The 16,873-nt window shown below is 52.8% G+C and overlaps 2 protein-coding genes across 5 annotated transcripts in view; one reads left to right on the top strand and one right to left on the bottom strand.

Annotated features, from left to right (window-relative positions):
- Positions 1 to 86: 86 nt before the first annotated feature.
- TSSK6 (testis specific serine kinase 6) lies at positions 87 to 908 on the top strand (the record flags this gene model as incomplete). The annotated part of the gene is made up of 1 exon (XM_080716000.1): positions 87 to 908. The coding sequence occupies one exon, from the start codon at positions 87 to 89 to the stop codon at positions 906 to 908; it is 822 nt and encodes a 273-aa protein (XP_080572126.1).
- Positions 909 to 7,651: 6,743 nt separating this feature from the next.
- GATAD2A (GATA zinc finger domain containing 2A) overlaps positions 7,652 to 16,873 on the bottom strand; it is a gene marked incomplete at both ends in the record, with an annotated part of 36,600 nt that continues 27,378 nt past the window's right edge. For 3 of the 4 annotated variants that reach the window (XM_080715323.1, XM_080715320.1, XM_080715322.1), the window contains 5 exons: positions 7,652 to 7,782; positions 10,851 to 11,043; positions 11,329 to 11,403; positions 11,944 to 12,242; positions 14,964 to 15,243. In XM_080715323.1, the coding sequence (XP_080571449.1) occupies positions 7,652 to 7,782; positions 10,851 to 11,043; positions 11,329 to 11,403; positions 11,944 to 12,242; positions 14,964 to 15,243 (978 nt within the window). The remainder of the gene's footprint in view (positions 7,783 to 10,850; positions 11,044 to 11,328; positions 11,404 to 11,943; positions 12,243 to 14,963; positions 15,244 to 16,873) is intronic. The other variant, XM_080715321.1, reaches the window with a different exon arrangement.

Raw genomic sequence — 16,873 nt, 5'->3', positions numbered from 1 at the left:
AGCGCCATGGGTTAGGCCCGAGATCGGAGTCCGGCCGCCCCCCGACAGCAGCCGCCTCCTGCTCCCCGCGCGCCCTGGGCGCCACCATGTCGGGCGACAAACTCCTGAGCGAACTCGGCTATAAGCTGGGCCGTACGATAGGCGAGGGCAGCTACTCTAAGGTCAAGGTGGCCACCTCCAAGAAGTACAAGGGCACGGTGGCCATCAAGGTGGTGGACCGGAGGCGAGCGCCCCCGGACTTCGTCAACAAGTTTCTGCCACGAGAGCTGTCCATCTTGCGGGGCGTGCGGCACCCGCACATCGTGCACGTCTTCGAGTTCATCGAGGTGTGCAACGGGAAGCTGTACATCGTGATGGAGGCCGCCGCCACCGACCTGCTGCAGGCGGTGCAGCGCAACGGGCGCATTCCAGGGTCTCAGGCCCGCGATCTCTTCGCGCAGATCGCGGGTGCCGTGCGGTACCTGCACGACCACCACCTGGTGCACCGCGACCTCAAGTGCGAGAACGTGCTGCTGAGCCCCGACGAGCGCCGCGTCAAGCTCACTGACTTCGGCTTCGGCCGCCAGGCTCATGGCTACCCGGACCTGAGCACGACCTACTGCGGCTCGGCTGCCTACGCGTCACCCGAGGTGCTCCTGGGCATCCCCTACGACCCCAAGAAGTACGACGTGTGGAGCCTGGGCGTGGTGCTCTACGTCATGGTCACCGGGTGCATGCCCTTCGACGACTCGGACATCGCCGGCCTGCCCCGGCGCCAGAAGCGCGGCGTGCTCTACCCCGAGGGCCTGGAGCTGTCCGAGCGCTGCAAGGCCCTGATCGCCGAGCTGCTCCAGTTCAGCCCCTCGGCCAGGCCCTCGGCGGGCCAGGTGGCGCGCAACAGCTGGCTGCGCGCCGGGGACTCGGGGTAGTGGCCGCGGCTCCAGACGCGCTACGCATGCGCGAGAGGCGCACGCGCGCGTTCCCTCCCCTCCCCCACTACGCACGGGCCACAGTGGCCCGGGTTTAGAAGACGGTGGCGTCGCCAAGATCCCGAGAGCTGGAAGGCGCATGCGCACCCGCAAGCCCCCCCCCCGCCCCCGGGCCAATAGGCCCCGAGGGGGCCGGGGCGAGAGGCGGCGGGAGCTTCGCGCCTGCGCAGAATGAGCCAGGGCTGAGCGGAGGGCGTCCCTCCCCAGCAGGCGACGGATGCCAGGTTTCTTCGGGATCTGCAATAAACTCGCTCTTCCTCACACGTGTCTTAGAGTGGCTCCGTTTGCGGAGCGGCGGGGAGGTGGCTCCCTCCCCGGGGGGAGGCTGGCGCGGGCTTCCTGTTGGTAGAGACGGGAATGTTGAGGTTCTGGCTTCTGATCTCAAAGTTGGCAGAATTCAAACCCAAACCTTTCGAGCTCCCCAACCTGGGCAATACTGGAGGGACTTTGTCGTCCCCGGGGTCGTGCGTGATGGGCCGGGGAGCAACTGGATCCGATATCCCGCATCCTTTAGTGGTGTGGGGTGGCGATAAGACTATCCATTTGGGCATCAGCTGAGCGTTTAGATGAAAAAAACTGAGGCCCACACGTGTCAGCTGCCCAAAGATGATCCGTGTGTGATTGGTACCCAGGTCTTTTTCTTTTTGGTCCTAAGGACTGAACCCAGGGGCATTCTACCTCGGAGCTACACCCCAGCTCGTTCTATTTTTATTTTTGTGGTACTTGGAGCCAAGCGACTTTCTACCCTCCAGTCTCAGTTTCCCAAGTACTGGGGTTACAGGCTGGAACTTTGGTTTGTAAAGTGCTGCAAAGCCCTCCTGGTGAGGGTCCTTCCCTCTGGGAAAAGTTTGGGGAGTCAGAGCTGGGCGTGAATCAGCTCTGTTCGCTCTCCATTTAGGCTTGGACCCATCCTTGCCTTCAAGAACGAAGCAAGCAAAAGCTCAAGTAAAATAAAGGAATGGTACGGAAATCATCGTAAGTGTGTTAAATGTCTGATGGAGGGAGGCATCCAAGATATAAAGCCTCCACGTTTCAGTTGAGCCCTGAAGGGAAGGTGGGAAAAGACAGAGGTTTGAGTACGGCCAGAAAGTTGAGCGACTAGAATAGGAAGGGAGGGGAAGTGCCTTTTGGAGGGAGACTGCTGGGCCTGGTTGAGGTGGGAGCTTAACCTACCATGAGGTTCCTGGCAGCAGCCTTCTGCATGGTGAATGGAAAACATCTCCCTCAACCCTAACCCTACCCACCTTCCGAGCCCCACACAGCGCCCTAGGGAGCTTCTCGTCTGTGGTCCCACCAGGCCCACTCACCCTCTGTGCCTTTCTAATACTCTGGGTGTTGGGTGCCAGCTCTCTCCTCATCCCCTTCAAATAGGCTGTGGCCCCCTTCCCTCATCTTGCAGGTGAGGAGGCTGAGGCTAGGAGAGAGGGTGTGCTTTGCCTCCAGTCCCGCCTGGATTGGCTGAGCTGGGGCAGAAAACTCAGCTCCAGGGGCACAGTGGCACACAGCTATCACCCCAGTTGCTGGGGAGGGTGAGGCAGGAGGATTAAAAGTTCAAGACCAGCCTGGGCAATTTAGTGAGATCCTGTCTCAAAATAAAGTAGAAGGGTTGGGGGCACAGGTTAGTGGTAGAATATTTGTCTAGCATGTATGAGGCCCTAGACTCAATCCCCAATATTGCAGAAAGAAAAAAAAAAAAAGAGAGAGAGAGAGAGAGGCTGGGGGAATAAGTACCTCTGGTATTAACATGCACATGACCCCTGGAATGTCTCCAGCACAAAAAAAAAAAAAAAAAAAAAAAAAAGAGTAGCTGAAGACATTTCTAACAGGAATCATTAATTTGGAGCCAGCTCAACTCCATGGCTCAAAAGCACACCACCTGTAGCATCAGGTCCTGCAGTAGACACGCCTTCCAGGTGCCAAACCTGAAAAAAACGAGCACTCTGGCATGGAGGCTGACTGCTGAGAGGCTGCCTGAGAGGCAGAACCCATCAGGCTCCTCACCCCATTCCCCTGGCCCTGCAGGGTAAGGTGGGCACAAGCTCCATACCATGGGATGCCCAAGCAACGGGCACACCCTCCACTTCCCACATCAACAGAGAACCCTCCACCTTCCCTCCAAGCTGCTCTGAAGCTAGGATGAACACAGGGAAACCGAGGCCAAGGGGACAAAAGAAAAGTACAGTTGATACCTTGTCCATTTCTTTATTGTCCTTTAGAGTCTAAATGTCCCTCATGATACAACGTATGGCCACCAATTCCAAACCCTTCATTTATTGAAACTTGTGTTCTAGTTTGGTGGGAAACATTTTCTTAAAACATTTGTATTATCATCAGAGTCACAATAAATACAAGTGACAACCCCCCCCTCCAAAAGTTCCCTCATACCCTGCACTAGTGTAACCATCTATTACACTTTAAGGATTGTAAGTGTTTACCGTCCTTCTGATAAAAGCTCAGTCCAAGTTTGTTAGGCTACTGTCAAGTGCAGCATAAGTAGGCATCAAATAAAAACCCTACGATCAGCCAGGCATGGTGGTTCGTATCTGTAATCCTAGAACTCGGGAGGTTGAGACAGGAAGATCACAGGTTCGAAGCCAGCCTTGGCAACTTAGCAAAGATCTCAGGAACTTTGTGAGGCCCTGTTTAAACTAAAAAAAATAAAATAGGTCTGGGATATAGCTCAAAGCTAGAATGCTCCTAGGTTGCATCCCTAGCACGGTCCCCCAACCCAAGCCAGGTGCGGTGGTACATGCCTGTAATCCCAGTACTTGAGAGGCTGAGACAGGCAGATCACAGGTTCAAAGCCAGCTTCAGCAAGTAGTGACATTTTTTTTTTTGGTGGTACTGGAGGTGGAACCCAGAGGCTTTCTACCTCCAGGCTATACTCCCAGACCTATTTTATATTTTTAAATTTGGAAACAGGGTCTCACTAAATTGCTGAGAGCCTCACTAGGTAGCTGAGGCTGGCTTTGAACCTGTGCGATCCTCCTGTCTCAGCCTCCCAAGCGCGGGGATTACAAGCGTGCGCCACCACGCCTGGCTTAAGTAGTGACATTCTTAAGAACCTAGCCAGACACTGTTTCAAATAAAAATAAAAAAGCAGGGCTGGGAGTATAGCTCAAAGGTAGAATGCCCCTGGGTCCCATCCCCAGTATCTCACACACACACTAAACCTGTAAGTGACAAGGGCCATCCTTCTCTGGGAACAAATCCTAGTCTACTTCAGTGACAGCACTGTCACCTTACTCTGGTTACTTGAGGTCCTGGGGTGCTCAAGGTCCAAGGCTGCTCACAGTGCCCTGTTCATCACAGTAGGCGCCCCTGGTTGTCAGTGAAGTTCCCAATGTCATGTCCCCATAACATGGCAGGATGGCCAGAACCATGGGTATGCTCATGTGTTAACACATAGGCATTCTATCTCCGAGTTATATCCCTAGCCCTATTTATTTAATTTGTAGTACTGGGGATGGAACTCAGGAGCTTTCTACCTCTGAGCTACACCCCCAATTTTTACTCTTCATTTTTAAACAGGGTCTCACTGAGTTGCAAAAAGCCTAAGTAGTTGAGGTTGTCTGCAAACCCGGATCCTCCTGTCTCAGCCTCCCAAATGCTGGGATTACAAGTGTGTGGCACCACACCTGGCTGCCCTATTTTTTAATTTTTACTTTGAGTGGTACTAGGAATGGAACCTAAGGATATCCAACCTCCAAGCTACACCTCCAGCCCTATTTCTTATTTTGAAACAGGGTCTCAATAAGTTGCAGAAGTAGCTGAGGCTGGCCGTGAACCTGTGATCCTCCTGTCTCAGCCTTCCAAGTACTGGAATTACAAGTGTGTGCCACCATGCCTAGCTCTTATTTTGCAAGTGGGTCTTGCTAAATTGCTGAGGTTAGCCTTGACCCAGTGATCCTCCTGTTTCAACCTCCCAAGTACTGGGATTACAGGCGTGTGTCACAGTACCCAGCTTGTGACTGCTATCACTTGGGGGCTCAACACTTGGTGAATGGTGCCTACTTCTGATGGATGTGCTTTTGCAGCTGGCAAACTGTAATGCTAATCAACACCCCTTCCTGGTGTGGCTGAACCCCACACCAAAGAGGTTATTTGGCTGTGTATTAGTTACTAGGAATTGAACCCAGGGGCTTCCTACCTGAGCTATACACCCCTAGCCCTTTTTTTAGATTTTGAAACAGGGTCTCACTAAATTGCTAAAGCTGGCCTTGAACCTGCAATCCTGTATCAAGACTCCTAAATACTGGAATTACAGGCACGTGCCATCACAGCCAGCTTTTGGCCATGCCTTTAGCTGTAACATAAATCCTATCACAGAGTCACCCACTGGGAGCAAGAGGAAATTAAAGAAAAAACAAATGGAGGCAGGACTTTCAAGACCATAAAAATAAAAAAGATTAAGGCATCTCATGTTCTTGCCCCCTGTAAGAAAGCTACATCACAGTATGTCGTCCATGATGGGAATGTTCCCAGGACAAGGGGTGGGGGGGCGTGTCAGAGGCAGAGAAGCCCCCGTCCTCTGCCTGCAGCATCCTTCCCTTCTGAAGAGCCCCAGCCTGTATTGACTGCTGACTGCCCTCACCAACAGCTCCAAGTCCCAGAGGAACAGCCCAGACAGGCTTGGAGGGCTGGGGAACAAGGGGTATAAATGGGATCAGGCCCTGACAGGGTCCAAGCCATGCTGGGGATTTGCTCTTGGAACACACCCCCAGCACAGGGATGTCTTGGCCTGGACACCCGATCCTGAATTTACTGCATAGAACTGAGGCTTGCTCAACAGGAGGCTGGCTCTTGCATCCCTGCTTGGAAGAACTGAAGATCTGGCCCCTGTTACTGAACAGAGAGGGCTAACAGCTCAGGCTAGTATAAGACAGGTATTTATTTGCCAGGCACACAGAAAAATGTGAGGAATAGAAATGCTTGCATACTTTTTTTTTTTTTTTTTGGGGTGTAAAAACACACCTTCTTCGTCCCCCCCAAGAACAACAACAAAAAAAGCCAATGTCTCTATTTCTCCCAAATCCCTGGATCTTGAAATAAAAGCCCCCATTTCCCACCCTCCCCTCTTCTCCTGAAGCCCAGCAAAGTTATGTATTCAAAACAAAAACCAGCGAGAAATTTGGGGTTTTGCACAATAAAAAATTAGAACATTTTCCAAAACTAGGTCTTCTAAGACTGTGTGTCAAAAATGTTTTCTAACAACTGATGATATTCACACGTGAACAAGGGGGTTAAATGAGCCTTTATTAGAATGTTGTAGCAGTTGTGTTTGGAGGAGGTCCTACAGAGTAAGGGTTTTAAATTAAAGTCCCTAACTGCAACAACAGTAGGAAAACCAGGGCTGGAGAGGAACTGGAGAACAGCGGTGCCTCCCACCGACACAGGCATGTGCACACACGCAGGACACCCGTGCATGGGCACAGAGCCAGCCCAGTGTGTGGCAGACACAAAACGGCTTTCGCCTTTCCTCACGGAACCAATTTTTAAGAAGTGTGAGGGAAAAGAAACAAACATAAAAATAAAAGCAGACCTGATCCTTTAAAAACAAAAACATTTCTGTAGACACTAAAAGGAAAGGAAAAAAGACTGAAAGCAAACCCTGACAGCAACCCCCAGTTTAAAGGAAAGTTCTAACTAGACCCAAGTGGAATCCTGAAGTCTGGGGGAACGACTTGCCCCATACCTGGATGATGCCACCCAGCCTGGACACACCTGTGTACACTCACCGACAAGAGCACACACGTCAGGCTGGCTTGAGATTGTGTCCATCAAAATGAATAGGAAAAGGAAAATATTTAATAAAATAAACCACAACAGCAGAACCCCCACAGCAGTGCCTTCCCACTCCCCGCGCAGGCTCCAGGTGTGGCTACCCTTGATTCCTCCCTGCTTCTAGGGCAGCGCACGGCTTCGGGAACCCCGGGCTGGTCTCTGGCTGGGTCTGAGCTGCGGCTTGTTCTTCTGCTATGAGTGGGAAATCCAAGGGTCTCCCAAGAAGCAGCAATGGAGACTTTTGCTGGAGCGAGGGTTGTCAATCACTGGGTCAGGCTGGCTATCCCTGTGGGGGCTGTAGCACCAGCATGGCCTGCCCTCCAGGGCTCAGCCCAGTGGGTCTACGCTGTGCACAACAGGAACGCCCGGGCCTGCTGGTTTACTTTTAACTCCATCATCGTGAGGTGATAAAAAACAAAACAAAACAAAACAAAACAAAACCCTTTCAACCTGTAGATTGCCATGAAGGGAGGCAGTCAAGATTGGGAGCCTATGATCGGGAAAAGCACAAAGGAAACGCCCCGCTCAACTTCAGAAGCCCAGGCGCAGACTCGCCCGGCTGTCAGTGTCCACAGCGAGCCACCTGTGCACCTGTGGGGCGGGAGGGTGGGCGCAGAGCCAGCCCCCAGGTCCGCTTTTCTGCTGGTGTTGGGCAAACTAAAGGCAAAGAGAGAAAGGAAGAAAGCCCACGGGAAGGTCCCTCAGTCATGATCCTCATCCACCAGGAAGCAGCACCTGTGTCCCCAGCCGAGATGAGACTTCGCAGCAGAGAACTGAGGTCTCGCAGCAGAATGGCCAGCGCTCGCTTGCTTGCAGGGTGTGTGTGGTGCGATGTGTCCTTCCAGGCCAGGGGCCAGGTGGGTGAGGAGGGAGCCTGTCCCCACTGGGCCTGGCTCGCACTATTTCCACGTGGCTGACTGGGGAATAGAGCGTGGCGGGATCATGTCGAGGAGGTATTCTCGCTGGCGGTCCACGGCCGAGGATGTCTTGTGCACTGCCAAGCTTGGGCTGACAAATGCAAGGGTCCCGCCTGCAACAGTACACAGGCCAGGCTGTGGTGGGAGGCAGAGCACAGCTGCAGCCTACACTGCCGCCCAAACACAAGCCAAAGACCATAAGCAGGGACACAAATCCCCAACCCTTTAGCAAGGTCGTATCATGAATCCCAGGCCTCAGCTCAAGAGGCTTTGGGAAATAATTCCATTGTCCAGAAGACACCCCCAGGCTCTGCTCAGGGGCTCCCAAGTGTGGGGTGGGTCAGAGGTTCAGCTTGCCAGCAGGTGAAACATGTGTGAGGGTGCTACCAGTGTTGGCAGAGTAAGGAAACCTGCAAATAATGTTGTTATGCTGCCCAGGCAAGCCTAGAACTCTGGGTTTCACTGATCCCTCTGGTTTCAGCCTCCTGAATACCTGACATTTATAGACTTCCCGCTTTAAAAAAAATTGTTTCTACCCCCCCTGGGACTAGGGAATGAATCCAGGGGCATTCCGCCTCTGAGCTACATGCCTAGCCCTATTTTTTTACTCTATACTTTTGAAACAGGGTCTCACTGAGTTGCAAAGGGCCTCACTAAGTAGCTGAGGCCGTCTGCGAACTGCGATTGTACTGTCTTAGCCTTCCAAATGCTGGGATTACAAGCGTGCACCACCACACCCAGCTTATTCTTTATTTTTAACAAAGCTTTACTAAGTTGTGGGCAGCCTCATAAGTAGCTGAGGCTGTCCTCGATCCTCCTGTCTCAGCCTCCTAAGTACTGGGATTACAAGCATGCACCACTATGCCTGGCCTTTCTATTTTATTTTTTATTTTGAAACAGAATCTCAGTTGCTGAGGTGAGGGCTTCAGTAAATTGCTGAGGCTGCCCTCAAACCTGCAATCCTCCTTTCTCAGTCTCCCAAATACTGTGATCCTCTTTTTGAGATGGAGTTTCACCACATTGCTCAAGCTGGTCTCAAAGCTTTCTCCTGCCTCCGTCTTCAAATACTTGAGATTACAGGCATGTATCACTGTGCCCAGCTCTCCTACTTATTTTATATACTTTCAAATTTCCCATACATGTACTTTCTGGCCAGTCTGAATTATTAAACACACAGGCATAAACAATGTCTGGCTGATTTATGTTTACAAGCATGCTCTGTTCTCCCGGCCACCACGTTTCTCTGGTCAAACATCCACCCTTTCCTGAGCCATCCCCACTGAGGCTGATGTGAGCACCTGAGCTGGGGCTCTTGACCTTTGCATCAGTCTGGTTCCCTAGTCTGAGGTCTCTCAGCAACAGCACTTCTTGCTACAGGCACACGGTCTGCAGGGAATGCCGAGGATACTTCATATCCACCCCAAAGCACTTGCCCTCCTCCTCACTTGGCCCTTCCTGACTACATTTAATTCTGCCCCCTTTTTTGCGATACTGGGAATGGAATCCAGGGACACTGCACCTCCGAGCTACACCCCCAGTCCTATTTTTTGGTCTTTTTATTTTTTAAGGTGGTACTGGGGGTGGAACCCAGAGGCCTTCTACCTCTGGGCTACACTCCCAGACCTACTTTATATTTTATTTGGAAACAGGGTCTCACTAAGTAGTCTTTTTATTTTTTGAAACAGGTTCTCACTGAGTTGCGAAGGGTCTCACTAAGTAGCTAAGGCTATCTGTGAATCATGATCCCTGTCTCCGCCTCCCAAATGCTGGGGATATAAGCATGTGCCACCATGCCTGGCCTAATTTTCCCATCTTTTGGTGGACACAAAGTGTTTAACCATCACCTCATGTTAGCGCATCAAGTTAGAATACATTAAAAGTAGGGAAGGGGCACGGAGTGACCTGAGGGACAGAAGGCTATGGTGGACTGAGCCGGTGTCAGGGCCCTTGCCTCTCTGGCTGGGCCTTTTCTGCTGCCTCCACTGAACCCTAGCCCACATTCCTGCATTCTGCAGGGCAGAGTGGGGAGAGGGCCCCCAGAGCAGTGGATGACAGCACAGTCTGGGTGAGAGGTGCAGCAGGAGCACTCCTTAGATAGTGGAGCAAATGTGGCCATTACCCACGGTGGGAAGGGCCAGGGACCACGAGTGTAGGGTCACATGTTGGGTCAGGGCAGAGTAGGAGCGTTGAGTGTGAACAGCGAGATGGTCAGCATCTGCTCATGGCTGTCATTCATGGCTATCACTCATCCCTGAGGAGGGATGAGAGAGATGAAACCAGTCAGATGATCTTAGGAAGTGGGTCTGGGACATGAGGCTTTGTAGCCCTTTTGTTCATTGGGTGCTCTGGTTAAGAATAAGGAAGGAAGCCAGGCATGGTGGCACATGCTTGCACTCCTAGCATTTGGGAGGCTGAGACTGGAGGATCGTGGTTCCTGGACAGTATCAGCTACTTAGTGAGGCCCTCCGCAACTCAGTGAGACCCTGTTTCAAAATAAAGAATAAAAAGGATAGGGGGTAGAGCTCAGAGGTCAAATGCCCCTGGGTTCCATCCCTAGATCCGCAAAAAAAAAAAAAAAAAAAAAAAAAAAAGAGCTGGGTGTGGTGGTACACACTTGTAATTCCAGCATTCAGGAGGCTGAGATAGGAGGATCGTGGTTCGCAGACAGCCTCAGCTACTTAGTAAGGTACTTTGCAACTCAGTGAAACCCTGTTTCAAAAAAAAAAAAAAAAAAAAAAAAAAAAAAAAAGAATATAAACAGGGCGTTGTGGTGCACACTTGTAATCCCAGCATTTGGGAGGTTGAGACTGGAGGATCACAGTTCGCAGATAGGGCCTCTATTTCAAAATAAAGAATAAAAAATAGGGCTGGGGTGTGGCTCAGAGGTAGAAGGCCCCTGGGCTCCACTCCCAGCACTGCAAATAAATAAAAATGATAAAATATAGGGCTATGGGTGTAGCTTGGAGGTAGAATGCCCCTGCCTTCCATCCCCAATCTCATCAACAAAATAAACAGCAAAAAAAAAAAAAAAAAAAAAAAGGAAGAAAGGAGGCAAAGGTAGAGATCACTTGAGCCCCCAAGTTCAGAACTAGTCTGGAAAACATAGCAAGACCCTGTCTCAAAAAAAAAAAAAAAAAAAAAAAAAGGATAAATTAACTAATTAATTAATAAAAGAGTATACCTGTGCTCAGGGGCGTCTTCTTCCAGTTGGAGGCGGCGCTGCCCTTGGCGCCGGTGGCTCTCTCGGAATGTCTGCCAGACCTGTTGACCAGGGCTGTGGCCGAGGCCGCGTTCTGCAGTTTGGGGGACTGGCTGAATGTGTGCAGTACTCCACGAGGTGCTGTGGCTGAGCCCCGGGACAGCTGGCTGGAGGCCTGCAGCAGAGAGAGGGGATGGTGTTGAGGGAGGGAAGGGGTGTCCTCAGACGAGATGCTCTGCGCAGCCTCTCCTTGCTCTGGCTGACCTCTTCCCACCCACATGGGTCCCTAAAGTCCAAAATTAGGAGACCAGCAAGTTATGCCAGGGAAGGAGGAGAGGGGGGAGAGAGAGAGAGAGAGAAATAGAGAGACCAACGCAGGCAGCGCGACCATCAGTGACTGACGTGGTCGCGTCTGCAGTTGGCAGTTGGGGCGCGAGGCTCCCGGCGCCGCGGTTCTGACCTGTAGCACAGCCCCGTTACTCCAGTCTCGGGCCTCTCCTGAGCGGAACGCCAACTTACGCCGGGGTTTTATGACCTATACAAATGGGGGTTGAAACTGGGGTCAGCAAGGTCCACTGCGCTGGCTGCGGAGGGTGACCAAAGGTGAGTCCTACAGGACAGGCCAGTCCCGACTACAGTGGGGTTGCCTGCTGGCTTTAGATGCCATTCAAGTATCTTGAGAAAATGTGTTTAGAAGTTTACAAACAACTTTGGAGGAAACCGAAATTGCCAAAGGCAGCTTCAGGTCTACAGAGAATGGGAGGGAGACGCATTACAACAAAGACACTTGATTTCAAACTTGCTTCTCTCCTTAATTTAGCCAGAACACTTCTGCTAAACTCCCCCTTGGCATTTCCTCGTGGCTTTCAGAACTCTTTCAGACAAGAAGTACTTGTCAGCCAGCACCCTGCAAGTGAAAGCTACAAAATCTAAAGAAACTGCAAATTAGTGTTTTCGCCGCCAAACGCCACCATTAAGTGCAATTTAGACACGCAGTTAACAATCAGGCAGATGAGCGCAGGGACAGAACAGAACGCAGGGACAGCTCCCAGCCAAGGCAGCACCCGCCCCTCACCTGCTTCAGTGCGGGGTGCGGGGCTGCCTGCTCGGCCTTGGTGGGGGCTGGGCCCTGCTGGAGCAGGCGCTGCTCGATCTCTTGCTCTTGCTGCAGGGCCTTCACAAAGGCGGCCTTCAGGCGGCTGGTGTGCTCCACCTTGAGCGCCTTCTTCTGGTTGGATGTCATGCAGTTCTCGCACATTATGGCCCCACCCTTCTCCTCTCTCCAGCGGCACGTGAAGTCTGTCTTACACTGCGCACACATGTAGGGTTCTCGGGACAGCACGGCAGCAGCTGCAGTGGTGGACATCCTGCCGGCTGCAAGGAGACAGGTGGGCAGCTTGCACAAAGAGGACAAGCTGCTGGAGTTAGGCCCATAGTCCCCTGCCCAGCTTGGGCCAAGGTGCCCAAATGTAGGGACACTCACACAGAGACATGGCTGCTCGCTCCCACACTGTGTATAGACCCAGTGCCAACCCTGGTCTGTCCCCAGCCTCTTGGCCCGCCCACAACGCAATGGGAGACCTGAGAAGGCCATGACCACACCAGGCCTCCCCTTGCCCCAGAGACCCATGGGTACTGAGGTGCTCAATTCACTCTTCTAGGAGGGTATCCTACTCCCACCCCAATTTGAGAAGGAAACTGAGGCCAAGAGAGGAGCAAGTAACCTCCATGGTTCCTTGGAGTAACCAATATGGCAACATAAAGTAATCCTCATGGCAGGATAGTGGCAGAAACAGGACTTGAACTTAGGACAGGGCCAGGCCTGAAGTACTGACTGGCTGTGAGAACAAGACGCCTCAGGCAAGCAGCCCACAGGTATTCTGGGGCCCTGGTCCCCTCAGCTAGAGCCAGGAATAGGGTCTCCTCAGCCAGGCACGACAGGGTGTGGGCCAGGTCTCTTAGCAGCTGTTCCAATCCTTGTGGAATTCAGTCCATGAGGCTTAACTGCTTTTTGCTTGTCTTAGCCCGCATAAGCTGAAGGCTTGGGGCTGAACCTGAGACCACGGCCTTCTTTCCCCCAGCCTGGCTCCCACAGCCCTGATGGGACATCACTTGTCCTGTTTCTGTCTCCGGGGTCTGCCTCAGGCCCCCACTCCAGGCCTCTGCCTATACCTCACAGGTCTGGTGACAAGATCACAGTTTTGACTCCAAGGGAGAATATGGTACCTGCTTCCCAGGCAGCAAAGCTGGTGTGACTGAGTTGCTGGGATGGGGCTCTGGGAGGTGTTGGTAAACGAACAACTGCCATACACCCCTCCTGACAGAATGAGCGGAAGACTGGCCTGGGAGTGGGAAGGCGGGCACCCACGTGGACAGACACTGGAATGGAACCAGGGCCTTGTGCTGAGTTCACACCAATCCTGCAACAACTCTCTGCCAGCATATCCAGCAAAGGGACCCCAGACAGCATCCAGGTGGCTTCAGAGCCCTCACCACCTCCCCACAGCACATCCTTCTGTCCCTCAAAGCAGTCTGAGAGGTGGAGGCTGTTGACAGTTTCACAGGGGATGGCGTCAAGCCCCTGGGACCTGGAATAGCCCCCCATGGTTGGGGAGTGCTATGAGAGCAACTTGGGCCCTGGGGGGAGGCTATGAGAAACCCTGGTGGCTGCAGGAAACTCTGAGGCCCTTGGCAGACCACAATGGGGGCCTGGAAGTGAGGGCCCAACACCCTGACATGGTAGGGTACTGGGTGGCTACCACTCTGTCTATGCATCCTGAATGGTGGGGAGTGGAAGTGCTTTTCTGCACACCCCTGCACTGCCTGCACTGAGACCAGTGAATAAGAGGCCCACGATCCCTGGCACAGCTCTGCCTCCTCTGCCCTACATTTTGTTTTCTAGTAGTACTGAGGATTGAACTCAGGGGCCTTCTACCTCTAAGCTATACTCCCAGCTCTTCATTCATTCATTCATTCATTCATTCATTCATTCATTCATTCAGTACTAGAAATTAAACCCAGGGGCTTTCTACCTCTGGGCTACACTCCCAGACCAATATTTTATATGTTATTTGAAAACAGGGTCTAAGTTGCTGAGAGCCTCCATAAGTAGCTGAGGCTGGCTTCGAACCTGTGCAATCCTCCTGTCTCAGCCTCTCAAGCACGGGGATTACAAGCGTGCGCCACCACGCCAGGCTTTTTTTTTTTTTTTTTTAAACAGGTTCTTGATAGGTTGCTAAGAGTCTCACTACATTGCTGAGGCTGTTCTCAAACCTGCAATCCTCCTGACTCAGCCTCCCAAATACTGGGATTATAAGTACCACCATGCCCAGCTTCTGCCCCACATCTCTGAGATGAGCATTGGGGGAAAAGGACTGAGCTGGCTGCCCATTAACCTTCAATGCCAGCTCCATCTCAGAGCACAAGTGCCCTCAGCCTCCATGTCTGGAGGAGCAGGTTCCCAGAGAACTAATTCAGTGGCCCATCTCCCCTCCCTCTGTCTCCAATGCTCTTGTGTGTGGGGGACATGGGGTGTACACATGGAACCCAGGGGCATTCTATCTCCAAAATACAACCCCACCCTATTTTTTACTCTTTATTTTAAAACAAGGTCTCACTAAGTTGCAGAGGTCCTGTCTATTAAGTAGCTGAGGCTGTCCACGAACCACAATCCTCTTGTCCCAAACCTCCAAGTACTGGGATTACAAGCATGCACCACCACATCCAGCTCCATGTTGTTTCTAATGGTGAGCCTGGCCGAAGTGGGGGAATACCTCTGCCCTCACTGAGACTCAGAGGACTCAACACTTTGGACACTTCCACCAGTGTGTGATGACCCACAAATGCCCAAGGGTCCTCCCTGGAGACAGCCTGTCAGCCTCTCGCAGATGCCCATCTTCACCTCCCTGTCTGATCCAGAGCCAGGCATCCTGTGCCCCTGGACCATAAGCTTTGCCAGCTCAGCCTCAGGGTCCCCAGCAGGAGGGAGACAGTGGTACTGGACAATGTTTCTAAGATGCCTACCCCTCAGTCCTGGGCACACAGAAGAGGCTTTAGCATCCTTGGTGGCTAGAGGCAAGAAGACGGGCCGCTTACCTTGCGTCTCCAGTAGGTTTTGTACCACCTCCTCCAGGCCGACCAGGTAGATGAACTCGTTGTTGGCAGCGCTGGGCAGAAAGTTCATCTCTGGGGCAGGGGGCTTGGGTGGGGGGATCTCCAGCAGTGTCTTCTCCAGCTGTTTGCGAAGTGCGAGCTTGGCAGCTGCTTGCCGGCTGGCTGGAGACTCAGCAGAAGTGACCACGGAGGCCACGCTGGTGGGGGTGGAGTTGGCCTGAGCAGAGGCAGCTATAGTCCCCTTCAAGGACGCCGGGGTGGGCTTTGGGGAGACAATAACCAAGTCAGAGAGCTCCGTGTGCCCAATCAGAGGCAGTCTGTGTGGAGCCTCCAGTTGGCCACCACATCAGCTACACCTGACAGATTTGAAGAAGTAGATCTGAGGGCTGGGGTACTGCTCAGGACGGCGTGCCAGAGGCCTGGGCCCCACCCCCAGCACCAAATCCCAAGCAAATATGAGTTATATGACATTCCAGAAGATTGTGGACATCTGAACACAGGGAAAACTGCACAAAATGAACTGCCCTCAGAGGCAAGCGACGTGTAAACACAATGGCAGCTGAGTGAACACCCAATACTCTGCAGACCTCTAAAAGGGTTAAACTGCTGTGCTTACCAGAGGACAACCACCAGACGCCCGTGCCTAGACTCGGGCCCGAGCAGGGGCCTGAGGTCCACACATCATTCCTGTGTACCTCTGGGTGCTCATGCTGTAGGCAGTCCTGCGTCCTCACGGTGTTACATGGGAAAGCGGCCTCAGGACCCACCTCTTCCCTCCCTCCTATTCGTTGCTCCCCCATCCTGGCTGGTCTTGTGCTCCTTTATCGTCCTGGTCTGGACCCAGTGGTCTCTACCTGCCCCACAACTGCTCTCCCCAAACCTGACCATGACAGTACCCTCAGCCTAATGGGCTTATGGACTTCTCTGGAATTCTAACAAAGGCTATACACACTATCCCCAGGAGAACAGACACCCAGTGACCTACAAACAACACGTCAGACGATATCCAGGACCCCTGCTCTAGGGGGCCGGGCCTCCTCCAACCAGTATCTGCCACCTCTGCCCACTCTTCCCGCCTAGCTGAGAAGAGCAGAGACTGCACAAAGGTTTATGGGTGGGCAGTCAGATCAGTCTCTGTTCTGCCCAGGACACACCCATATGCTTGAAATGGATCTTAACAAAGGCGGGGATGCTGCCCAGAGGCCTGCCAGCCTTGCTCTTGTCTGAGGAAGGCGGGCAAAGACAAACCTTGCCAAAGAAGGAAGAAAAAGCAAACATGCTCGTCAGCAAAAGCCCCTGCAGACCTGGTAATTTCATCTGTCAGACAAGACTCCTGCTTCCGCCAGCCCGCCCTTTGCTGCCCTCTCCACTGCCTGCTACCCAGGGAGCGGGGACAGACCCTCCCCATCACAGAGGCTCTGTACAGAGGCGAAGGGGTGAGTGGCTAAGAATAGAGGCTGGTGCTGTGAGAACATCTGCAGGGTGATCTCTGCTGGGGCCCGCGCCTGAAGATACAAGTCAGCAGGAATGGGCTGTGGGAAGGGCGGGTGAGGGCTCCTGAGGACTCTGGTATCCCCAGCTATCTCCAGACCCAGCGCCTGCCTCGCCTATCCCCAAACTCTAGTCTCTCACATGCCACCACCCTGGGCAGACCGCCTCTCAGCCCACAACAGCCCCGCCCTCCCCTCATCAGGTACTTAAATCAGGTAAATTGGTCACTCACAACCTTCACAACTATGGCCCAAGGATCTTGAGCCAAATCCCAGTGGAGGTGTTTAAGGCCCACCCTTCCCTGAAGGCAGGCCACACTGCGCTACCTGGGGATCTACCTGGGGATCGAGCTACAATACCTAGGACCACCAGAAGCCTGGGGAAAGGCCACAGTTGGGTGT

The sequence above is a fragment of the Muscardinus avellanarius genome (assembly GCF_963383645.1).
Source record: "Muscardinus avellanarius genome assembly, chromosome: 18".
In the NCBI taxonomy this organism is placed as follows: domain Eukaryota; kingdom Metazoa; phylum Chordata; class Mammalia; order Rodentia; family Gliridae; genus Muscardinus; species Muscardinus avellanarius.
The sequence above is the reverse complement of the archived record's forward strand: the minus strand, read 5'-3'. Positions and strand labels throughout refer to the sequence as shown.